The 25,947-nt window shown below is 45.4% G+C and overlaps 1 protein-coding gene across 5 annotated transcripts in view; it reads right to left on the reverse strand.

The window, feature by feature from the left end:
* Window positions 1-25,947, reverse strand: part of TMEM39A (transmembrane protein 39A) — a 30,697-nt gene continuing 4,750 nt past the window's right edge. The window contains exons 2-11 of one of the 5 annotated variants that reach the window (XM_050958976.1): window positions 19,700-19,819; window positions 11,923-12,116; window positions 10,734-10,956; window positions 8,102-8,185; window positions 6,844-6,918; window positions 6,292-6,440; window positions 5,406-5,754; window positions 2,725-2,912; window positions 1,663-1,783; window positions 1-498 (exon numbers count right to left, since the gene is read on the reverse strand). In XM_050958976.1, the coding sequence (XP_050814933.1) occupies window positions 265-498; window positions 1,663-1,783; window positions 2,725-2,912; window positions 5,406-5,754; window positions 6,292-6,440; window positions 6,844-6,918; window positions 8,102-8,185; window positions 10,734-10,956; window positions 11,923-12,035 (1,536 nt within the window). In that variant the 5' untranslated portion in view covers window positions 12,036-12,116; window positions 19,700-19,819 and the 3' untranslated portion in view covers window positions 1-264. Of the gene's footprint in view, window positions 499-1,662; window positions 1,784-1,881; window positions 1,958-2,724; window positions 2,913-5,405; window positions 5,755-6,291; window positions 6,441-6,843; window positions 6,919-8,101; window positions 8,186-10,733; window positions 10,957-11,922; window positions 12,117-19,699; window positions 19,820-25,810; window positions 25,830-25,947 lie in introns of those variants that run through there. The other 4 variants (XM_050958945.1, XM_050958985.1, XM_050958966.1 and 1 more) reach the window with 4 other exon arrangements.

The following is a 25,947-nucleotide window of genomic DNA, read 5'->3' on the forward strand; positions in this document are numbered from 1 at the left end:
CCTGTTGCTTCACATAACTGTATGTATGGATATAGATATACGGTATATACACACTGATTTTAGAGAGAGATATATATAAAATAACACCTTGTTTATAAAGTGACATTAATTGCCACTTGCCCCCTTCCCACCCCACAAAACAATAGTATACAAAATATAAAATATCTTAAATATTTATAAACAGCGCAAGAAAAAAATAGAACTGTACGAAAATAGTTTCTCTGACATTCCCTCCCACCCCCACCCCTTGGAGCATTTGGCAGGTTAATGTGCCTTGAGTCCATAGCTGTTGAGGGGGTAAGAGTAGGCCCTGCCCAATACTATCCGGTCCCGAAGGAGCTTAAATAAGACATAGTAGTTGCAGAAGAGGATGAGGGCCATGGAGAGGGTGTGGTTCCACTTCTCTGAGCGCAGCAGGGAGTACAGCTGGTAGCAGACGACGCTGCCTTCGATGAGGATAAGCAGGTTGAGCAGCCGTAATGGACGGTGAAAGAGGAACTGCAGGGGGGAAAAAAAGGATCTGCATGTTTGTGGTTTGCTCTGGTAAAGAAGCTGACAGAGTATTTTTGTAGCGGTTTTAAGGCCTTGGGCATTGGAGTAAATACTCTGTAATGTCCAGATCAGCTGCTACCCAGTAGCCAAGAAAAATGCTCTGGCAATCTGGATTCCCTGCTTTGTAATGCGTTACTGTGCCAGGCAGCAATGCTACAGGGATGCTGGAGAATGGCTATGGCATATGCTGCTGCTGCGGACTTGAAAGTGCTTTCAAGTGCGCTGAGCGCTGTGAGTAGAAAGCAGCTCTGCCTAGAACCAGCAGGAGATTACCCAGGGCTGAAATCCCTTCCCCTTCCAAGCCTGACTGACAGGAGAGTTCGCTCTGTGTGGCTCATTCAATCGTTGGCCTTTTTTGGCTGTGACTGCCAATAAGAGTGCCCATTTGGGACACAGCCACTTCACCCCTAGGAGCTGAACTGAGATTCACCCGTGTGTTAAGCACAGGCCTCAAACAGGTGCATGCTAACCTAGGTGCACACTGCAACAGACAATACGGGCTCCAACTCTCCCTCCCACTCTGCTGAACTGCCAGGCCCTCAAAGTACCAGAGCAACTTTTTGAATTTCAATTCTTTTGCCATTTTCAGCTGTCAGGGCAGCAGCAGCTGGCACCAGGCCACATCTAGAATTAAACATCTGCAAAACTACAGGGGGCCATATATTTAAAACAAAACTACTTGAACCGAGAGAAAAGAAAATAAAGGGGACCTGTAATTAGGAAAGAAAGCCAGGCCTTCTGGGGACTCCAACTAAAAGCAATCCAACCACCTTAAATCTTGTTCTTCGCTAGTCACTAACCTGCAGTTGTTTCAGTAAGAGGTTTAGCACCAAGAGTGCAACAGATCTATGAAGTATTGTTTATGGCAGAAGTGGAGCTCTGTATCTAGTGCCAGTCTGCAGTGCACACTAGAAAACTTTAGAGGGCCCTGAGGGAAAGAGCTTTAAATTAAGAAAAGGGTGGGACCAGGCCCTGGCTTTGCTGGATTAGAGAATCCAGTTTATTCCTTCTGCCAGTCTTTCAATTCAGTCTCATCTCAACCTGTGCTGCTGCAGTGCTCAACCCCCCCTCCCACTCCTGATGTGTCATTCTGGGAGAAGAGATACTTGCATAAAAGCGGGCGTGGGAGACATCTGAAGGCACTGCTACATTGTAAGGCCCTACTGCCTTGTACAGGCATCGACTGTGTCGCACCAGCACACCCTGTGGCCAGATCGTACTTTCTGACCAGCTGAGGAGAAAAAGAAAGAGACGTGCCATTAGCCTAAAGGAGGCAGCGGGTGGAGATGGTTGGGGAAACGGGGGGCAGGAGAGGGGTGAGTGTGTTACCTAGATCAGCTCAAGAGCTCATGTCTCATGAGAGAATTTCAGTGCACTTGCCAAAAGCAGGCGAGTATCATTATTCCTTTCAGGGAAACAGAGACATGGAGTGGTGACAAGGTCACAGAGGGAGTCTAAGCTGAAGTCAGGAATAAGTCAGAGCCCCATTAATAAGGATAAGATGTCACAGAGGTCATGGATTTTGTGACTTCCAGAGACCTCCATGACATTTTCCACCTCAGCCCTGGGGCAGCAGGGCCAGAGCTCCCAGCCTTCAGGGGACCCCCACTAGCTCCCAGTCACCGACCCTGCAGCTCCAAGCCATTGCAGGCAGCAGGGGGACCCTGGATCCCCGAGCGAGCAGGTGCTGGACCGCCCCACAGCAGAGCTTGGGCTCTCATCCTCCTCCCCAGAATTCAGTCATTCCCTGTCAGCCCTCCCCTCCCCACACACATTATTTTTAATAAAAGTCAGACAGGTTATGGGCTTCCATGAATGTATTGCCCACATCCTGTCTGCGACTTTTTCTAAAACGTGACAAAATCTTAACCTTACCCATTACCACAAGGCCCAAATGGCTCCCACCACAAGAACCAAGAGCATGAGAGAGAGTCCATGGGGAACAAGAGCCAGCGCTGTCAGGGCACTGCCACAAGGAAGCTGACAGTACTCAGGGGTGGGCAGTGCTGGTCTTGGCAGCACAGACAGAGCAGAACAGCCAGGACCTTTCCATCTACTACTAGGAAGAACAGAGAAGCTTCCTCACTGAAAATCCAGCAGGCAAAGAACAGATGCTTAGAATGCCCTTGTTTAATGGGGAGAGCGCACTGACCCCTCCCAGCCTGCACTTACATGTGCTGTGGGGCGTTGCTGTATGAGCCATGTTCTAGCTTCTGCCACTTGCCCAGGTGGGCGGCCGATCTGTGCAGCCGGTCGCAGTACTTGGGGGGCAGCAGCTGTGTGGTGAGCATAACGAAGGCGTTGATCCACACCATGATGAGGTGCTCGCAGGACCAGCGCATGTCATAGTACTGGGTGCTCTGCAAGAGACCGGATGGGAAGTTAGCGCCACTGGCACATCACAGCAGAGAGCACAGGGGGCTGCTGTGTGCAACCAGCAGACCAACTCCAGACTTCACAGGCATGCACTGCCTGGCCAGTGAGTTCGGAGACACCTCAGAGTTCCTTCTCCTGGGCCTAGAGGTAGGGGATGATGCAGCCAGAGATGTACTGTGCATCTCCTCCCCCAGCAGCTGATACCAGAAGGGTAGCTGAGCCATGGAGTGTACATGGACCAGGGTCGCGCCATGGATTGTGGAGTCCTTTCCCTTCATTGCAGCAGATTAATGATCAGCGAATCTTAAAAAGCTCCTGTCACACAACAATGGACAACAGAAACTGGGTTGGCTGTGGAAGTCTCTGATTTCTTAGTTAATAGACAGGAGCCTGGCACAATTTAGAGACCACCACACAGCCTGGGCACCAACACTTCAGACATTTGGTTCAGGTCCAGACTTCCCTGCTGGCCCTGTTCTACAACAGGCCAAACCAAACCCCCCGATCTGAACACGCACACCCTAACCTTTGGCAAAACTTGGGAGATGAACATGGCAGCTGGTGCCCACTTGTGGCACGACCACAGTTATCTGTCAGTCTGGGGAAGAGAATGGGGGTTAGTAAACGGGGAGGGGACCAGGTGCATCACGTGTATGCAGGGCCGTCCTTAGGCACAGGCAACATAGGCAGCTGCGTAGGGCACCTGAAAATTTGGGGCACCACTGGGTCTTAGTGTCCAGCCTCTTGTTTTCCTATCCCTGTTCTGACCCTTCCTGCAGGCTCCCACAGATGGCTGCTCTAGCCTGGTGAGTCTTCCTTGGGAGGGAATCTAGTAGTTAAAAGTGAAAAAACCTCCAGCCTGCCAGACCTATTAGCACAACATTGAAACTGTTAAAGAGACATTCAAGGGGTAATAAAGCCATTTAACAGGCATTTGCCAACCCCAAGGTATATACTGACAGGTTTCAGAGTGGTAGTCCTGTTAGTCTGTATCAGCAAAAACAAGGACGAGTCCTTGTGTCACCTCAAAGACTAACAAATTATTTGGGCATAAGCTTTTGTGGACTAGAACCCATTTCATCAGATGTCCACGAAAGCTTATGCCCAAATAAATTTTTATATTGTCAGTTTCTGACTTTACTGACAAAAACAGTTGTGCATTAATGTAATATTTACCCAGAACATGTCAGTCTACAGGACCTTAGTTTAAAATTTGCTTTAAAAATATTTCATGAGCGAGCTGGTGAAGATTATAAAATCACATTTCTAAAAAATGCTTGTATAGAGTTTTAGATGCACAATCATCTTTAGCCTTAAATGTGTGGATCTTCACACACAGTTTTTTAAATAAATCCTTCAAAAAACCTCCCTGATCTAAAATACACATTTTAATTACTATAGTTAAAAAAAAGTGCTTCCAAATCTTCCTGTCCTTTCTGTCCATCCCTTCACCACCTCTCCCCCCACTCCCCACTGAAGAGAGCCCTTAAAGGGACAACAGTCCTTCCCTTCCAGATAGCTGGACAAAGAGTTCCCTTTTTTTACTTCTGACTATCCAACAAACTAGTTTTAAAAGAACCCTCCAGCAAAATCAGTACCTTAGTAAGACAAAATCCTTGTTATACCTAAAATCTTTGGAAACATTTTTTTAAAGTTGATGAAATTTCATAACCATGTCTCTTGTTATGGAGATCACACAAAGTAAATTACTGTTCCCTTTTTCTAAAAGCAATGAACATTGTTATGAACACACTAAACCTCTCTGATTTGTTTCAGTGAGTTAAATATGTAGTAATCTGGAATGCTGGCTTAAGATTTGAGTACATTTAAAATATAAATTCAACTTAGAAATACTGATGAAGAAAATGTAAAACAGAGAAGAGCTGCATCATGTATTCCATTATATGTAATGTTGTATTCAGTGGGACAGCTGACTCACCCTTACTATGAAGCTTTTGCAAATAAATCTCTGACAAACTTCAGAGCATATCAAAAAACCTGTGACTGACATTTTTTATTCCCAAATTTTAGTGCTTTTAATTAGGTACTTTCTTCATGTCCATTCTGCATGAGGGAGAGTGCATGGAAGTCTCTGCGGGAAACTGTGACTCTCCGCCACCATGAGGCAGGCTGGGCATCTCATTATCCTTTGCTGTCAAGTCCCTCCTCCCCCTCCCCCACCAGGCTGTGAGCTTGGGCTGCCATCCGGCATAGGGGCACCAGTTTAATAATACTGCCTAGGGCCCCATAAATCCTAAGGACGGCCCTGCGTGTATGGCAATACCTATCCGCCAACCAGGAGCGGTACTAGTGCATTCCAGATGCAGCCACACTCCACCATCCAGGCTGCCAAAGGGGAGACAGAGAAAAGGGGATTAACCAGAAATCTGGCACATCAACGATGTCGTGCAAAACTGAGGAGGCAGCGGTGACGGGGGGAAATGGGGGAGAAAGCACCGGAGATGGACAACAGCTACCTTCACGAAGCACAGCGGCAGGAAGGCCACGTAGTAGGCACTGAAGAGGGAGTTGAAGAGAACCTCCTTGATCCTGCGGTTGAAGTCCGCTTTTAGGCACTCCACCTCATTGCGGATGAGGTCTGGGGAGAGGGGGCAACTGTGGGTTGGGATGGTCATAGGGTTATTGAACTGTTCTTTCAGGGACTCCCACAGGAGGGAGAGGAAGTCTTTGGGTTTCACCAGGCTGCCAATGCCCGACGTCCCGTCATCCACCATCTGATCCTGCACCATGTAGCTGCAGTCGGTTGGGAGGGGCTGCGCTCTGCTGTCTTGATGGAAGCAGCACAGGGGAACGTAGACACCAAACCTGTGGGAAAGGAGGGTAAGATGGCTGCTGTCCACACGCGAGACCAAATGCCATCACTGAGCAGACACAAATATGCTCCAGGGAGAAAGTCCATGGAAGCCAGCACTGTCTGGTACTCAGAGCCCAATGGTCTCCTCCCTTCTCCTTGTAAGGTACAGAACCTCTGCGTGGCACAGAGTTCTCTCTCTAAAATTCTTGGCTAGGAGACCCGTGAGCCCACCCACAGGTTTCAGAGATTTAATAAACCCACTTATTACTAACAGTACATCCACAACTTTTCTCCATGGGTCCAGGGCTAATGGCTCCCCTCTCCTTCAGACACGCCCCCCTCCACACACACACACACACACACACACATTCCTACTCAACTGGGGCTCAGAAGCAAGGAGCTCCTCTATCCACACACCCCTCCAACATGGGTCAGAGGTCAGCAGCTCTTCTCCGTACAGCATTGCCAACACGGCTGTGGCCACCCATCTCCAACCTCCACCAGGGCTCATGGCCCCATCCTCTCCCCAAGGTAAGAGCAATACTCACGGGTAGCCCAAGAAGAGGAGGTTGAGCACAGAATGGGTGCAGAAGAGATTGACCAGAGTCCAAAGTACCAAACCGCACAGCATGAGCACCAGGCACGCCATAATCAGTGCCTTGTAGTGAATCACTGACGTTGCGCCCACCTGAGAGGCCTGCAAATTCAAAACCCAGAAGAAAGAATTACCTAGTACCATGGTATGTCTGTGTGGCAGGCACTTGAGGGGAAGAAAGAAGATTAGCAGGATTCCAGAAGGAGGTGAAGTGACTGCTGCCCTCTTCCCCAGGAACAGAGATCCCCTTACTTCAGTGATGGTGAGGGATGTTGGAAGGTAGCTCTTATATCCCATTCTTTGGGACAATCTAAAATATTAGTGACTATTTAGAGCTCAGCCTGAACCCACTGCAAGTGACAGGCCAGCACAATCCTGCAGCCTGCAGCCTCCTGCAGCTCCCATTGGCCAGGAACGACGAACCACAGCCACTGGGAGTTGCAGGGGGCCGTGCCTGCGGATGGTCAATGTAAACAAAATGTCTCGGGGCCCGCCAGTGAATTACCTTGATGGGCCACTTGCTGGAGGCTGATGATCCCTGTGCTAGGTTATTCCTACAATAGGGCCTTCTAAAGTTGAACTGCAAAGTAGGAAACAAATATTCTGTTAGCCCCTTATTGCTTCATGATGATGAGACGTTGCGTCTTGAACACTCTCTCCCCCTACTCCAGCAAATTTACAGGCTGCAGTCTCGCACAGAGAAGATAAAGTTGCAATAAAGGAATTATTTGTGGTCTCCGAAGAAGTCAGGGCAGATTATATTAAGAAAAATTTCTTAAGAGTCAGCAATTGAGCAGGCCATATCAGAGATGCCTCAACAAGGGGTTTCAAGGCCCATCATCATAGAAATCCAAGAACGGTCTAGGGGAGGCATTACTGAGGACGATATCGTAAGTGGAAATGACAGAACTCAGAGACAGAGAAGAGCTTTTGAGGTCCTACTTAATCCAGTCACCTGCTGAGCAGGGCAGGATTGCTCCCTACCGTATGTGCTCCAGTGCTCTGTCTGTTCCAGCTTTAACTATCCCAGTGGCTAGAGCCTCCAGCACTTGTCTATTCACTTGTAAAACTGTTGGCGGCCCAAGTGATCTTTCCCAGCCCAAACTTGGACCACTGCTGCCCTCAAATAGACAGACACAATTCTCAGTGAAATCAAGGAATGTTGTGCTCCTGGGAGGCTTATGAAAAGCAACCAGAGCTGAAGAAGAGCAGGTCTACCAGCTACGCACGTTTCCTATTTCACTAACTTCTCAGCCTTTATTTTATACCCAACTTGGAGTTAGCCATGAGGTTGAACTCGCTCGAATCTCTGACATTTCCCTTGTCTGGAAATCTCCTATTTTCCCCTCTAGAACATCATCAGAATTTAGCCTTGGTTGAACAACCTATTCTCTCCTTCACTGCCTCCTGACTCAACTATTGAAATCCCCTTCGCTGCTCCTCCCAAATGCCTGCAGCCAGACGACTCCCACAGAGGAAGTGAGACCATTTCATCTCCTTCCAGTTCTCAAAGAGAGAACAAAAAGACCAGGATGCTCCTGAATGCTACAGGGCAGGTGGGAGCTAGGGAGCAGAGCACAGCCCAGAGGTAAAGGGGGAGTTCCATCGGCACCATCAAAGCAGCGTGCTCAGCCCGTCACACCCATAGTGAGGTGTTGGACATTTGAACTGTTCTTCCCCACACATGAATTTACTCAGCTCACTAAAGACCTCTCTAAGACCAGTATCTAGAAGTGGTAGAGGAAGCAACTGCAGAATGTTACCTCGGAGATGAGGGCCCACACCAGCCTCCGCGCCAGCATCACCGTGATGAATGCCGCCAGGTGGTAATCAATGAGGTGAAAATTCTAAAGGAGGAAAAAGGAAAAGGTTTTCACCAGGAGAAGGCACCAGTGAAACCTACCTGGCGGGGGTGGGGCTGCTCGGCTTGCTGGAAGAGGAGAACCAAGAGCTTGATGAGCAAGCATCAAGTTTGCCAGCTGTGGGGGAAGAGAAGCTAGCAAATTCATCATTCTGGAGTCCCCTGGGGAGTGAGGAAGCAAGACAGTCACCATACACAGGTCCTGCCTCCCCTTAACAACTACAGCTTAGAAAGGAAACCCTGAGCCAAAGACAGATCTATAGTCAGTAGCATCTTGAGGAGCACTGCGCACAAATTCTCTTGGAAAGGTAAGATTACCAACCAGAAACAGGGTTCCCAAAATGCCGTTCCCAGAATTCCGCAAGGCAGCCTGCCTTGTTCTTTAGGCAGCAATATGGGCTGTGGAGACAACAAGTTCCAGCAGGCAATAGTCCAGCTTGATTTGAGAACTGTCATCTCCACAGGCCCTAGCTCTGTATGAAAGTTAACAGCAGCTGCAGTAGTATCAAATTAGATACAGTTCTGGGGCTTCTTGGAAACTGCCAATACAGCTGTCGAATGGGCTAAGCCTGGGTACCACTGAACTTGCTGTCTGGCACCTGGAAGTTCCTGGAGTGAATGAGAACATTTGACTTCTGATAGAGGCAGAGATGAGATAACGGAGGTAGATTTCACGAGAAGGTGTAAGACAAAACATTCTTTTTTCACAGAGGAGAGGGATCAGGCCTGTACTGTAGCTGAATTTCAAACAAAGAGCGAAATAATTTCATTGCCAATAATGTTTATAGGTACGAATACTGAGAAGTCAAATCAGAATCTCATGCTTCAAAGGAGGATTCCCACCCGCTCCATGTGCAGTACTGCTTAACTGCATCCTGAGGAGGTTTCTCCTCCTTGGAAGCACCAGGAAAAAGCTACTACCCAAAGGCAGGATGCTCAGCTTGCTGGGCCAACCCAGTCTGACTCAATAGGGCAATGCTGATGCTTAAGGCCTGCATTAAACTCAGTGGAGATCCTCAGCTGTTGTATATGAGTGTATCCGTCTCCTGTATCTATTCTTAATTCTGCTGCTGATTTGCTCTGTGATTCTCATGGAAATTCCAGCTATCTTCTTCAATTGGTTTCTGTTGGCCTCAGTTGCTTTTGACTACAGGAATAGCCACCCTACAAGCCAGGAGTCTAACAGACCCTTTGCTCCATCGCAAAACCAAGGTGAGTACTAGAACTGGTAAATATCAGATCAACATTTTCATCTACAATTTCCGCTAAGGGATCTTGCAGGTCACCTCTATAACCCTACCAGATTGGTGGATTGTGGGGCTTCTTTTGCTCACTTATGTCAAATGCTCAGCGATCTCTGGATTGAAGGAGCCATGAGGAGAAGCTATGTAATGAGGAGACACGGGCTCTCTGAGGATGAGTGAGACACTCTGTACCTCAGGGGAACACCCCGCACCCCCAAGTTCATCCTTATAATACGATTGTGCGGTATCCAATGCAAAGTTTGTTATGTCGAGTGTCTTCAGAAGGCTCATGATACACTGAGCATTGTGGTTGTAGTAATGTTATAGGTTGTAATTTCATGTATATAGTTATAAGGCTGAAAATGTGTCCTCATGGCTTAAAACAAGCCCAGGCAAAACGCTCCAGGAGCAAAGGGGCAGTTCACACCTCATCAGCCCATGCATGGGACAAACCCAGCCCAGCCTCACTGGAACAATGTACACTGGCCTAGGCAGCAACAAAGGATCTGCTGGACTCTTGAGTGTAGTCACCCCCCTTCTCTTGGTCAGTTTGGGACTGCAATGAGGTGGAGGGGAGGGGGACCCAAGAGGGAAGAAACAACATGATAAAAGGGAGAGACATTTGCCATGCTCTCTCTTTCCCACCTCTATCTACAGACTCCCTCACCAAGCGACTGAAGCGCTGATCAAAGCAGAGAGCCTGGCTGAAGGCCAACCAGCCACCCTGTGATGAAAAGCACCTAAATTTGTAAGGGCACTGAAAGTGTTAAAATCAGCTTAGAATGCGTTTTACTCTTATTTCATTTGACCAAATCCAACTTCTTGTGCTTTGACTTATAATCACTTAAAATCTCTCTTTTGTAGTTAATAAGTTGTTGTTTATTCTACCTGAAGCAGTGTATTTGGTTTGAAGCATGTCAGAGACTCCCCTGGGGATAACAAGCCCGGTACATATCAATTTCTTTATTAAATTGACGAACTCATATAAGCTTACAGCATCCAGTAGGCATAACTGGACACTGCAAGACGGAGGTTCCCAGGATTGTGTCTGGGACCAAAGATATTGGCTAGTGTCATTCGGCTGCACAATCCAAGCAGCAGCTGGCCAAAAGTGCTCACTCATGTAGCTGGGAGCAGCTTACATGCTAGAGGCTGTGAGTGAACAGCCAGGGAGTGGGGATTCTCTCAGCAGAGCAGGGTAAGGCTGGCTCCCAGAGTTGAGGATTGGTGTGACCTAGCAGATTACCAGTCCAGAAAACACCAGAGGGAACATCACAATGGGGAACTCACCAGAGAGGTGCAGGAGGCAGGGTGATTGTAGGGATACCACCAGACAGTCTTGTAGATATTGATGTACTGAATAAAGAGGGCCACTAGCAGGTAGATGAAGAAGAGGAATTCAAAGAGAAGGCTGCCGTCCAGTGGCAAGTCAGGGATCCGGCAGTGACGTACAGGCTCTGGGGTGATCAAGGCCGTTATGGGAGGAGCTGAGAGGCTGATTGCACTACCATTCCTGAAACAGACAGATGCCATTAACTGTAGGGTCAGCATCCTGCGCTGCCTCCCTAAGGTTTCAAAGGTCATTACTGAATGGTGCAGGGGCATGGGACTAAGGAAAGCAGAACCTTGCTGACCAGAGTTTGCATCATTCACACATCTAGCACAGGACACGTAGATGCTCCCTACTCATCTTAACACAGTCGACACCCTTCCATAGATGCCTCAACTTCTCCAGGAGGTCAGAATTATTATAACCATTTCACAGAGGAGGACTAAGACATTAGGAACAGAAGTTACTTCCCAACCTCATACCCTAGTGGCAGCGCATCTCCCCTTACACACACTTCTGCTCTAGCTTTCCTCCCACCCCACAGCAGATGGGGAATTACACCTATGCTGTGACACATTACAGTGATTCCTCAGTAACATTGCAGAGAACAGAGCGGAACAGGCTAAGATTGCTCAGTTCTAGGATTCATGGCCCCAAATCTTGCTGCTGGGGAAACAGATGGGAATTGTGCCTTCCTAGTCTCTATCACTCTGTCCTTTCCAGTAACACAGGGGGAATGCTATGCTTGTGAACAGGGACACAGTTCTCCCATTGGGACAGATATTAAAATGTAAAACAGAGAGGAGATGTACAGGGAAATGGGTCAGTCAGTGGCACAGCCAGGGAGACAATCTAGGAATTCCCTTCTAACCACCAGACCACACGTCTTCGGAGAGCCAAGAATAGAATGCAAGAGTCCTGGGTCCCAGCTTGTGCTCTAACCACTAGACCTACTCCCTCCCAGTGCCACTGAAAAGAACTCAAGGTTCTGGTCAGCCAATCTGTTGCTTCAGCCATTGGGTAAGACTGCTTCACAGAGCTTAGAACAGAACCCAGGATTCCTGGTTTTCAGGCTTCTGCTCTAACCATTAGAAAACACTGCCTCACTGTATCATAGTGTGTCTTGCTGGCCATACTGTCTTGTCCCACCTGTTTCTCAGACCAGTGCCGTTGCCACAGCTCCCGCCAACCAAAGTCTGGAGAGAAGGCAAAGCTGAACGGCTTAGCTGCTGCCGACTGGGTCCCCTCCTTCCACCGGGCATGACAAGGAACCGATCCACTTCCAGTGCCTCCAGCAGGCTCTGCCCTGAGACCCAGACAACAACCCCAAAGCCTTCCCAGCTCTGCAGGGGAGAAGGGGGGGAGAAAGGGGAAAGAGAACAGTGGTATTAATTAAGATGAAAACTTCCAGTGATACACCTCAAAGTTGAGACCGGGTCAACCCATCCACATTTATTTCCACAGAAACTTCTGGAAAACCTGGGACTCCTACCAATACTCTGGGGCCACTGACCCTTTAAAACAATCTTAGGTTCCTTGTCTGCCTGAATAAATAGGATGGAACAGTGCTTACAGGTAAACATTCAGACATATTAGAACTAAGCCTTTAAGAAGTGATTTTGTAAATGAATAGTATAACCTTCTGTAGTATAACCTTGTGTAAATGAATAGTATAACCTTCTGCTGGCTGAGAAGCTGGACAGATGATCTCTAGTCACTAAGCCCTCGTCCAGACTAACCCGCGGCATCGGCGGGTTAAAATCGATTGCTCGGGGATCGATATATCGCGTCTAGTCTGGACGCGGTGTATCGATCCCCGAGCGCGCTTACATCGATTCCGGAACTCCATCAATCCGAACGGAGTTCCGGAATCGACACGGAGAGCCGCGGACATCGATGCAGCGCCGTCCAGACTGGTGAGTACCTCGATTTTAGAAATTCGACTTCAGCTACGTTATTCACGTAGCTGAAGTTGCGTATCTAAAATCGATTTTAATTTCTAGTCTGGACGTGGCCTAAGCAAAGAAGAATTATGTGCTCTAGTGTAACAGCTAGAATGAAATGAACCTCTCTTTGCTTCAATGTAAGAAATTGTGGAAGATGTGCTGCTCTTCATAATTTTCTAAAACAATTTACAGTTGGAAAACAGTTTTTGAAGTTGGTGGATAGTGAGGCTCTGTGTACAATGGACTTCAAACAGTGTCAGCTATTGACTAGTCTACAGCTAGTTTTAGCAAAACAGCATCTCACTCTACACTGGAAAAGAAAACCATATTACTGCATTGCTAGCAAGAGTCATGTTAAAACATGGTTCTAACTAAAACGGTTTGATTTCCAGAACAGATAGGGTCATAAGGTAGAAGATATATATGTGTTTGAACATGTCAAGTGTATCGTGAGGTAGGAAACCAAAGTCCAATGGTATTAACCCGAGAGAGATGTGAATGTCTTACAATCACTCTCCATCCTTTATAAAAGCAAACTTTAATGCATGTCAACTTATTAATTTCTTTAAACTGAAAATGAGCATGTGTTTACTTTTTTTAAAAAAATTGATCCATAGAGACTGTGCAGCTCAGATTAACAGTACAAAGCTGGATCTTCCGGAGCAGCCGTCAACGATTCCATGATTATTGTTTTTAAAATATATCTATGACTTAGCCTTACAGGATTAGTGGGATTTGATGGTTAACAGACAAATTAAGTGACAGCTGTAATTTGGAGCCTCAGTCCTGCAAGTCACTCCACGTTGGCCAACTTTCCAGGATCATGGCCTTGAAGGTGGAACCCAGACTAAAAGCACACTGACCTGTTTGTAAGTTTCTAAAAAAGCGTACCTTCCAAAAAGTTAGAGCAAGAACTGAGCTTGAATCAAAGCCCTGCATCCGAACACCCCAAACTTCTAGGCAAATTTGGATCTGGCTTTAAAATTTGCATATGGCCCCATCTCTAATTATAAGCCAATTATCACCTCCTTTAAAATCCTAAGTACTCATAGCTGGCAGAGATGCCAAGAAGTATGTTGAGCGAGTCATATCACTGCCATCATGGACACAGCTTATGGGAGAGCCATTCTACCCTAAACACGTCCTCAAAGAACATCCATTTTGTACTAAAGTGTTTTATGCATAGTCTCCAGCTGAAGGCCATTTACATAAAGTTTCAAGAAGATCAGTTGAGCTGTTTTTGAGATGACTGTTTTGCAGGTGCCCCTGTAAAGGTGGCCTGAAAATGGGGGGAAATGGACTAAAGACCTCCCCGCTTTTTTAACCTGTTTATGTTTATAAAGTAGAATTTCAAGTTTTGTGTAGAGTGGAAGAAATTACGGTGCCTGGAGAACTAGTAAAATGGTGACACAGCTACAGCCAAGAGAGTGAAAGTTGAGCAATGTGGGCTGTGAGGGAAAGTCCTTTTTTTAAATTGTTATTTATTTACTTTTTTTTTTTTTTGCTTAATATCAAATGAACTGTAATAACCAATTAACACTGTGAAGAATGGAAGCCTCTCTGCCTTTTTAAATTCATTCATGAAAACTTGCAGTAGTTTCTTTAGACCTTTTAAAAGTTCTCTAGCAAAATTAAGGAAGGCTAGACTTGAGGTTTCTGATATTTTAAGGTAACATACAAGCAGAAAAGAAACCACAGGCTTTTTTAAAAATCTATTCTAATGAAGGAAAAGAGGGTACAAGTTCAACTGTAAAAAAAGAGTCCTTTGAAGTCACCTTAAAAAGAAAATGATGTTGTCTTTTGTGTTTTCTTAAGTCACTAATGATTATTAGACTTCAAACTTGCCATGGACCAAGCTCTCAGTGGAGCACTTGTGCTTATGACAGGTTAGGTAAGGCAAATCACTAATAAAGGAGTTCTGTGCAATTGATGTATTGGCCGTGTAGGGGACTTCTCATTGGCCACTTTCAGTCATGAGCATCTGTACAATAGCAAACCTGCATATATCCTACAGAAGGGGCAATATATACTGTAGAACTCACTTGAAGCTTCCTGAGACTTCTTATAAACTCAGAGAGGGAAGGATGGAAGACTCAAACATTAAACGAACAACTTTAAAAGGTATTTTAAGCAAAACAAGATTAATTTATAAACTGGGAAAACTATTAATCTAATTCTCCCTAAAGGAATGCTTATGGTAGAGGGCATAATATCCAGGGGCCTGTAGTTTAACTATAGGCATTAAAGGGGCACTTACAAAAATTCTTTCCCCGTGTTATCCATTGCAGAGTCAATAATTCATAAAAGAATTTAACAAATCATATTTTTGTCTAGCAATTTTATGGAGTCTGTTTACTTATTAGCTTGCACACTGAAATCAGAGTGGCCACTTTCATCTTCTGGTTTTAGGCCTTAGCACAGATGCTGGAGGGTTTCCATTGTTAAATAAGAGTGTATATAAAAACTCCTTTCAATTAAATTAAATACATATTCTACTCACAATAGGTTTTTTAAAATCTGCCTTTCTAATCCCTATACACACATACAGGGCTAAACTCTGATCTCTGTTATTCAAGATTTACATGGATATAGCTCTATTGACTTCAGTGAAGTCAGTCTCAAAGTACCCTGGTGTAATAAGAGCAAAATTTGCATACCACCCACCTTTTTAACACACACAAACCAGCCAGATTCACCCCTGGTTTAACTCCAGGGAAGTCAATGCAGCTACAACAGGAATGAATTTGGACTGAAACCTACATTTTGGGCCTTAAAGCCAGAGTTCCTTTAAGAAAAACAGTATCTTTAAGGTTTTTAATGATTTCATTTAAGGTATGGTTCAACTCTGAAAAGCAACTATCTAACTGCCCATAATCTCTTATTCCAACGCACCTGACCAGTATGTGTATCAAGCTGCTCATCTGAAACAAAAATAAGTATGTTCTTCTCTTTACTTGTTACCTCTGCAGAGCCAGCACAACTACTGGAGAGTGAGCTGGAGGCTATTCTGGCTTGTGCACCACCAGCAGAATTTGTTTCTCAGAATTATTCCAAATGCACAGCCAAAACCTTCTTTCAGTTGCAGCTCTGAAACCCAAGGCAAAATGTGTTGCACTGAAGGCAGTATTTGTTATTTATTCACAGGCTTTGTTGCTGGTGATGAGGTACAAGCTGAAAAGCACCCAGCTTAGCTCTCAGATCCTAGTTTGAGTTTGCAGAGCTGGCAGTTAGGAAAAAAAAAAACCTTTTACTTTTAAACAGAGTAATTTGATCTGGAGTCAGCAAGAGACAAATATAACATTCCAAGATGCCATTTTCACAGTCACTTTTCAGAGTAGAACTGCATTTTTAAAAGCACAACTAAATAAAAAAGTTGTCTAATATGCTGATGTACTCTCTCAAATAAGAATATTGAGAATTTTTAATTATCTTGTAATGTTGCTTAAAAAACAATTACTAAAAAGAATGGCTTTGGGATTGTCTAGTCCTCATTCCTGAAATCCATGCACTCCCTACAGCCACAGGTTTAAACTCCAGTAGGAGTCAAACCAACTCTTTGTCCTTCCAAGGTAGATCCATTGAATATTGTGCAGTTTCTGCTAGCTGGTGAGAAGGGAGACCGGAACTTGAAGTTCTGAAAAAATGTGAAGATCCCCTGATTTCTGTTGTTGCTCTGCTCTGACCGGCCACCTTCTACCCTACAGGTGGCTGCATGTCAGGGATGCTTCATGTATATAGTCTCAGTCATAAGAAGTGAACAAAAATGGCAGATATCAGCCCTCTCTGTTGAGACTGCTAAGTACCTAGATTTGATACCACATTGTCCCTCCCAGGCCACCTGTTATCTGCCTGCACCATGATCACATGCACAGAAAATGTACCCTTCCTCTAAGCCCCTAAATAGACATTCCTGTCTCTATCCCATCTCCTTGTGCGCTACAGGCGCATGTGTACGTTGCAATACATACACAACTCACAGGTGAGTGTGATTCTCCACTTGCATTCCCTTGCTTTCTGGCTAGGCAGAGACAACGACCAGGGTGCTGCCATGCCTATGAAATTGTGCATTGCCGACCTGATGCCCCTTCGCCCTGCCTCCCACAGGAAAGCACAAGAAGCTGTCCCAGTGGAATCACTAAGAAGAGTGCTACCAGCAGTAACCATAAAAGGAGCTATTAGCAACAGCTGACAGAACACTATCAGCATTTCCAGTACCCGGATGCTAGTCACCAGAACTGGAATTGCTGCCAGTGTCCAAATCCATTAGTGCTGGAAGGTGGGGGAAGGGAGGTAAGGAGCAAGGAAAAGGAATGGGCAGAGAGAAGACTGGGAACAACCAAGGAAGGAAGAGGAGAAAGACCAGGGGGAGTCCTGATGTCCCTGTGACACTTCCCTCGCTTGGGGTAACTACATGATGTGGCAGGTCCCCTCATTCATTCCTATGGCATAGCACATCTTATAACCACACCAGGACCTGTGCACTCTAGGACCCTTCCAGTACCTACCCCATATTGTCTTGCCCTGCTTCCGGGAGCAGGGGCTTTTGAGTAATTTCCAAACATGGGGCACTGAATTCACAGGGATGAGGTTCAGAGGACTGGCTGAACAAGTGCCGTTGCAGTTCTCATGGCAAGAGACCTTTTAAGACTACATCAGTTTAGCCAAGTCTGAATGACAGACTTCATCCCAGGTGCTGCAACTGAATGGTACAGCCACCACTTGCAGAACACTTGGGACAGCTGCTGCAAGTGGACACGAGTAGCTGTACAGGTGAGAGAAGTTCACTGTATCCGAACCACTGGTTTGTTTGGAATGCCTGGTTTGCATAGAGAACAGGAGTACTTGTGGCACCTTAGAGACGAACAAATTTATTTGAGCATAAGCTATCGTGGGCTGTAGCTCATGAAAGCTTATGCTGAAATAAATGTGTTCGTCTCTAAGGTGTCACAAGTACTCCTGTTCTTTTTGCGGATACAGACTAACATGGCTGCTACTCTGAAACCTGTTTTGCATAGGGCAGACAGAGCCACAAAGGTAGCTTCCTACCCAGAGGAGGGATAGAGGAGAGCAGGACAAAATCCTCTGGCTTTTGGGAGTATAACAAATAAAAGTTGAGGTATGACTTTTACTGCAAAAAATATACAATCCTTCCATTCCTTTCTCTCTCTTCTTTTTCCTCCCCTATTTCATTTTCCCCCCAAAACCAAACAAATAATGCTAACAATCTTGGCTATAACTGCCCCAATCAACTCCATTCTCTGATCAATCTAATCCCAGACTTCCATTCATCTAATAAACCTAATCCCATGCCTAAAGGATCAATGAAGTTACATTACATACACCTTGAAAAAAAGAAATGCTTTTCTCTCTTCAACAAACTTCTGCAGCAAGCCCTGACATAAGGGCCAATTTCTGACTTGCTTTAAACCCTCTGCACACCCTCTTAAACCAGAGAATCTTTGTCCCCATTTTACAGATGGAAAAACTGAGAGAGGAAGCAGGAGACATGCCCAGCATAACGTAGAGCTAGGAACAGAAGGTAAGAGTCCGGACTCCCAGTCCTGTGCTCTAACCATTAATAATACTGCTTGCTTTGTCACATTGCTGTAGCTAAAACTGACATGGTACTTGTACAACAGCATTGTATTAGCATCACATGAGCTAAAACAGAGGTTGTACTTACATATTCCAAACCCATTTTCATGCAGAAATAACCGACAGGTTGTCAGACTGCAAACTAAATATTTGGCTTGCACAGCCCCCAGCAAGAAACAGAACTTTTCAACACCCATTGGTAATAAAAGAACACACCTGCCACCTGCAAGCAAAACCCTGCACCCCTCCCCCATTCAGGGAGACATAACCAGTGAGCAGACCTCTGAAGTCAGCACATTTTCCATGTTCCTGCGCTGCATGGAACACTCAGACGCAACAGATAAAGGGAGTATTAAACCACCAGAGAGACAGAAAAATTATAAAGCATAGTCAAGGTCTCACTCCAGAGCCACTGATCCAGCAAATTCAAAGTTAAGGCTTCAAATCTCTTCCAAGATCCAGAGTCAGGGGACTCATTATCAGTACGATCGGATTCATTTTTAAATCGGTGACTGAGAATTCCTCTCCCCTTCAGAATTTAAATTCAGAAGTAACAAGCCGACTAATGCGGGGTTCACCATAAAGCACAATATTGGCAAATGGGAAGGAGTCATCAACCCATCCCAGTGTGTGACCCAAAACTGGGAAAAGTGCAGAAATTAATAACGAAAGGCAGACAAAGCCTCATTTGCTGTATATGTACACAGTACCACTGAAATGCATCCATCTCTGCGGAGGAAAACAGCAGGCAAGAAGGGCACTGGTGTGGAAAGTATTGGTCAAAGACAATGGGACAAACACCTGCTCTTTAAAACTTCCATGGCACTCAGTGTCCATGCAGGAGACAGGAGCTTGGCTGTAAAAGTCTCACCTGAAAAAACAACCCACAACAACGTGCATGGGGCTCAATTTAGCTACATTTTTGGGGCATACTCACTGCAAGTTTCGGACACATCTATACACACCTCATTTTTATACCCCTCAGCCATTGCCTCAGACCACCTTAATGGAGGGGTGTGAAGAAAAGACCTTCGGAGGTGGGGACGGGACATGGCCATCTTTAAGGTACAGGGGAAAATGTGAGTGGGAGGGGGCAGTCAGGCACTCTTACTGAACACTTCCCTTAATAGAAAAACAAAGCAAAACTTCAAAAGCAGTAAGAGAAAATACTTCAGCAGCATACAATTATCCCAGGGCATTCACTGCTGCAGGATGCTGTTGAAGCAAACAGCTTAGTAAAATTGTAATGAAGGATTAAATAATTGTATGAATGAGGACATTTGTAGTTATGCTAGCAAGGATGGAAAAAATTACAGGAGCCATCAGCCTTCATGCCTCAGGGTGTAAACTGATCAACAACCAACAGTCAGGAAGAAATTTCTCACTAAGAGTATAGGGTTACACAATTACCCAGCGACACAGTGGGTTTCTTCAGTCTCCTTTGTAATATGGCATTAGTATCTGTCAAAGGCAGGATACTGGACTACAGACAGCATTGGTTTGTTCTGGTAAGACAAGGAGAAAGAACTGCAGAGATGGTCTGTTCTTGAACAAGAGTTCTGACTAGCTGGATCATGGGTCTATTTTGGTCTTACAATTCTGATGTTTCTCAATCATAAAGGGAAGGGGACGGCAATGCTCACGTCTCATCCAGCATGTGAGATTTAAAATGAAGCTGGCAGGAATGACTAAACTAAGAATGTTACCCAAAAGCCACTTGGCTTTGTCATCCGAGAGCTGGAAACAGTTTTAAGCTTGATACCCAAAATAGCATTTCTATACATAATAATGACACAGTTATAAGGTCTGATATCTCACATCCTACCAGGGCTAGAAACAAAAGCCTTATACACTAATAGGAATGAGTAATCCCCTGTTCATCTCACTGGTATAAAACAACTGCTGCTATATCTGATGAGTTATGAGATCTTAGACCTCAAATGTGCCACTAGTCTAGGGTTGAATATTACCCACCCTAGGCCTCAAGGTAGAATAATTTTGGGGAAAATTAAAAAAAACAGTTTTATAAACAGCATTTCTGAAGCAGCTCAGAGGTTGGACTGTTAGAATAAATCCCAGGGAAAATGGATTAGCAAGCAGAGTACACATGAGACAATTTATTGCCACTGTATATGTATAAACACACAATTCTTGAATTGCTAAATTCTGCAGAATGAAGACAAGCAACTGTACATTCATACAGTATCACTGAAAACGCAGCCACCATTGAAGAGCAGACACGCAGCCCTCTTATTGATAGCCCACTGCATGACAATGGGGAGGGAAATTTCAGCTAGGAGCACTAAGGATTTAAATATTGTGAGTTATGTGAGTGGAGGGGGAAAAAAGTTATTTTTAAAGCCACTTGTATGACAAAAGATTCTGACCTAGGATCCTGTGTGCTAATTTCAAGCAGTGGCAATTTTTTTATGGTCAAGTTAACTACTGAAAAATTCAAGGTTTACTGCAAACTCTGAGAAGCCCCATATATTCTACCCAGCCTCTCACACAAAAGACACATTGCCTAGTGGCCCACATACAGGACTGGGAGCCAGGAATTTCCAGTGTTCCAGCTCTTCCACTGACTTGCTGTGACACCCTGACCAGATCACTTCACCTCTCTGGGCCTGAATTTCCTCATGTGTAAAACAGGGATTATTTTTTGCCTTGCAGGGGGGTAGTTAATGTTTGTACAGCACTATATACAGTAAAAGCTGTGTTATCTGGCCCTGTACCAACCGGAAAGCTCCATAAACCAGCATTTCTAATCTTCACAGAAAGTCTGGTTTATAGTCCGGTTGGTGCGGGGCCAGCAGGCTCCCTACCTGGCATGTCCCTGCTGCTCCTAGGCAGAGGAACGGCTACAATGGGTTCGGAGTGAGGGAGGGGGCGTGGGACTGCGGCGCAGGCTCTGGGAGGGAATTTGGGTGCGGGAGGAGGCTCAGAGAAGTGAGTTGAGGCTTGGGACAGGTTTTGGGGTGTCAAATCTGGGAGGTGCTCACCTTGGGCAGCTTCCTGCAAGCAACAACCTATCCCAGCTGCTTCTAAGCGGAGGTGCAGCAGGTGGCTCTGCGTGCTGCCTTTGCCTTTGCCTTTTCCCCTGCAGCTCCCATTGGCTGCAGTTCCCGGCCAATGGGAGATGCTGAGCCAGCGCTCAGGGCAGGGTGGGTGCAGCGCACAGAGCCAACTGCCATGCCTCCACCAAGGAACAGCAGGAACAGGTTGCCACTTGTGGGGAGCCACTCGAGGTGAACCAACACCCCCCAGATCAGCACCCTGAAACCTGTCCCCAATCCCCTGCCCCAAGCCCCCTCCCACACCCAAACTCCTTCCCTCTTAGTTAACCAGCATTCTTCACTTACTGGTACCCCCCATTTCCCAACATGCTGGATAAAAAAAGCTTTTACTGTAACTGCTAATCGCTTTTACAAGATTTTCTTAAACAAACAAAAGCAGCATTTCTCCTGTCCGTGCCTGTTTACCAACTAGAATTTTTAATATAAAAGGTAATTCAAATCAGTACAACGCATATTACATAGCAGAAATCACTAGGATTTTTTTTAATAGGCTCAAAATAGGCTAAAGAATAATTACTAATCAGATGGGAAATCTGTCCCCTTTACTGTTTGATGACATGCAGTAGGACTTGGGGGATTCCATTCCAATCAGAAAGCTGGAGACTTTCAAAGCTGTTTCAAATTCTAGTGTGTGTGTCTGTGTGATGTTAAATTTACCTGTAATATATCTAAAAAAATCAGAATTTACCTTGCAGCAACTTTGAATGTCCCTGCTTTCTTGTGCAATGAAATGAGAGGTGAATTGCCTGAGTCCTATTCCATGTCATTAGGCTAGAATTCATGCTGTAGAGTATCAATGCAATAGCAACTTCTAGCGACTGTCCATTCACACTTATGGAGACAGTGAAATTGTGACAGGTATTTTTAAAAACTGTTCTGAACATTTAATTTGTGTATGGAAGCCTGTATATACAGTCACACATGCCATTGCTCAGATATACATTGCTTTTTTTACTTATTTATTTATTTATTTTACTGTGGTATCTAGATAGCAAATATTGAACTGTGTAAGATGCTATAACTAATCACCTTATACTGTGAAGTTATGAATGCCTCCTGCCAGCTGCAAGTGCCTTCAACTCTCATTGACCTTGTTGGAAATAAGCATTCAAGAGCCTACAAAAATCACATGGGGGCGGGGGAGGAATCTCACCCAAGAAAAATACAACAGGCCAAGCTGACTCATTCTCAGTGTAACTCCACTGAAGTGTTTAGTTATATCCAGGGACTGATTTGGCCTCCTGAGTTTACCTGCATGCTCCTTTAAAGACATTCTCAGACCATGAGGTCCATTGACACTTTTGTTTTAAATCAACAATTCTGAACCTGCCCCCACAGGCACACGGGTTATGCAGCAGTAGCATGTATTTTATCAGTCAGCCAGCCTGCCTGGCTTTTACAAGCCAGGTTGCATAATGCATACTGTCTACTTCTCACCAGAGGTCTCTGCTTCCGCTTGCAAAGTGTTCAGTCAAAAAAGTCAAACAGGGCTGGAAATGACTTAGTAGAATGCACATGCCCCATTAAAGATGTCAGAAACCTTTCACAAGGCACTGAGATGTCTAATGAATGATTTAGCCAAGTCAAATGACTGAAGATTCACCTATTTAAAAAAAATGCACCTGTTAAAAAGTTTCACATTGTAAAATGGTTGAAGGAGGAGGGGGAAGGAATATGCTCCCCTGTTCCCAGCCCAAGAGGGGAGCATGGAGCAACAGATCTGGTGGTGGGTAGTATCGTTTAGAAAAGCCAGTGCTGTGGGTTGAGTAAGTTCTCCAAGGGGACTAATTGGGGGGAAGGTTGCTCAACGTGGCATCATCATCCCCCCTTAGCCTGTGGGAGCTCTCTGAGCAAGTCAAGACCATGGAAGTCAGCATGAAATTGTACCAGTTCCCCAGTCATGCTCTGGAAGCCCAACGTCTTATCATGAAAGTAGCCCAGAAGGCCACGGTACCAGTGCTTTCTGAAGAGCTAGAAGAAAGTTGGGAGAGAGACAGAGACGTGTGGAGAGACAGGCTCACCACACACATGGCCCATGGAGGAGCTCCCAAAAGTTGTGGAGATGGGTTGGGTTTGAGGGGCTCAAACTTCTGCTGTAACTGAGAGCAGAATTTGATCCCTGTCTTGTCTGTCTCTGTTAAGCACTAAGCAGTTCATAGTGCCATGTAAACAACAACAGTCAGCTTACTAACCGTAAAAGAATTTCAGAGTACTAGGAACAGAGTTTTCTAATCACTTATTAAAAATATAATAGTATCCCCTTTAAAAAAAATACTAACCTCTACTTGACTGGGGGTGATGGGGCATATTATTTAATCTTTATAGATATTACAGTAGGGCCCCAAACGTGCTAGACACTTCACGAAAATATAGGTGGTGCTGAATCTGCTACAACATAAGGCAGCTCTCAATGGGTTGCTCTGCAGCCCAGAGTGACCAGAGTACATAGCATTCCAGCTATCCTTCAAGCTGTCCCTTCCACCCTATGTGTGGGGCTGTGCAGGAAGGGGGACCCAGAGCTACTGTCTGGAGGTATTTCTCTGGAGCCAGCTAAGTTGGCTTTGCAGCCTCTTTGTTACTGAACAGAACAGGGCTGCAGGACTCAGGCCTGTGTAAAGAAATATATTCAAGTACAATGAAAAAAACCCATAACTGCAGAATTAAGGTTGCAAGATCAGGACATAAAAAGTCAGATTCCAAGCATTCAAGTAGTTCCTGCAACCTTAACTCAGCCCTCCCATATATTAATAGTCTGCACTAATTCCATAACATTAAGGTTCACATTTAACAAGGGAAAGAGAGAGAGGGCGGGAATTGCCCAAACTTTTTAAATTTGGGTTCTTGCACCTTAATCTGCATTTAGGGATTTGAGTAAAAGTGGCTTGATTTCCAGAAGAGCTGAGCTCCCCCAGCTTCTCATAGTATCTGCTCCTTTGAATACCAGGCTACATTTATTTCAGTCCCTTTGGCCTGGTCTACACTGCGGGTGGGGGGGGGGGGAGAATCGATTTAAGATACACAATTTCAGCTACGAGAATAGCGCAGCTGAAGTCAACATACCTTAGATCGATTTACTTCGCGTCCTCGCGGTGCAGGATCGACGGCCGCTGCTCCCTCGTCGACTCCGCTTCCGACTCTCACCCTGGTGGAGTTCCGGAGTCAACAGGGAGCGCATTCGTGGATCGATTTATCATGTCATCGATCCCCAATAGATCAATCACTACCCGCCGATCCAGCAAGTAGAATAGACATACCCTTAGTGTGCATTTAGATGCCTAAACTGAGTTTAGGCCATAAATACACAACAGTAATGCTGGCTGATTTAATACTGCCAGAGCGATCTTAGTTTTCAGACTGTCCTGATTTCTGGGCATGGAACTTTGGACCACAAGGTACTTAGGTGCTTAAGTCTGTGGGTTGGGTGCCCACATCCTAATTATGGCTATACTCTGATCCACAAAACTGCTGCTGAACGTTCCTGCCTGCCTCTGGGCATGCACACTGCTGCCTCCCTCAAGGTCTCCAGACACCTGTCTCCCATCTAAACCCCAGAGTGATTCACAAATCAGGGGAAGACACGCATTTGGCCAACTAAATTACATGGGGGCGCAATCCGGGAGGAGGCAGAGGCAGCAGCAGCAACCACCTTATAACTTTTAGTCCATCACTACAGCACTTGCCTAGGATATGGAAGACCCAAGTACAATTCTCCCCTCTCTGTCAGCAGGGGAGAAGAGATGGGGAAGACTCATCTTCAAATCCTAAGAGAGGGCTCTAACCACTGGGATCTGAGATAGTCTGATCTGAGGCTCCCTCAATCTCTCCTGTTGAGCTGCTGTACTCTGGATAAATAATGAAAGAATGAGTGGAGCAGGAACACTGAAGCCAGAGTCTCCCACCTTCGTGCCCTAACCACTGGACTTCAGACGCATTCCCATTTTCTTTCTGTCTAGTCCAATGACTATTTAAGTATTCATTCATAGTGGAACAGTCATTGGGCCAGAGACAGCACGCACGGGAATGACACTGGAGTCCAGTGTTTAGGGCAAGTTTGAAGATTCAAAGTTCAGCTGTTTTGAGTTTTACACACTCACATAAAAATGGTTTGTTTTTACCCTCTCCCAAATCCAAAACACTGGATGGGATTTTGCTCAAACTTAATTAAAAAACAAACAAACAAAAAATCTTCCAAGAATTTCAGCCCAAAAGGTAAAAATTTCCCACAAAAAACACAGGAGTAAGAAAACAATGCATTAGAGTAATTTATACTAGTATACCAATATCATTACATCAGTGCAAACATTTCTCTCCTAATGCTGGTTCAGGCTAGAAAGCTGATCAACTGACCAGTCAACTGACTTATTATCTGACCACGATCAAATATTCCAGAAAGAATGCCCTGATGTAGGCCCAACGTACCTTTTTGATTGCCATCTGTTAGCAAGCCTACTTAAAAGTCTTGATCACTTACTTTACTACATTCTAATGCCACCTGTTGGGGGGAAAAGGGCAAACTAATTAAAAGTTGAGCCTCTTGATTGACTAGAATCTTCTAG

The sequence above is a fragment of the Gopherus flavomarginatus genome, chromosome 1 (assembly GCF_025201925.1).
Source record: "Gopherus flavomarginatus isolate rGopFla2 chromosome 1, rGopFla2.mat.asm, whole genome shotgun sequence".
In the NCBI taxonomy this organism is placed as follows: Eukaryota; Metazoa; Chordata; order Testudines; family Testudinidae; genus Gopherus; species Gopherus flavomarginatus.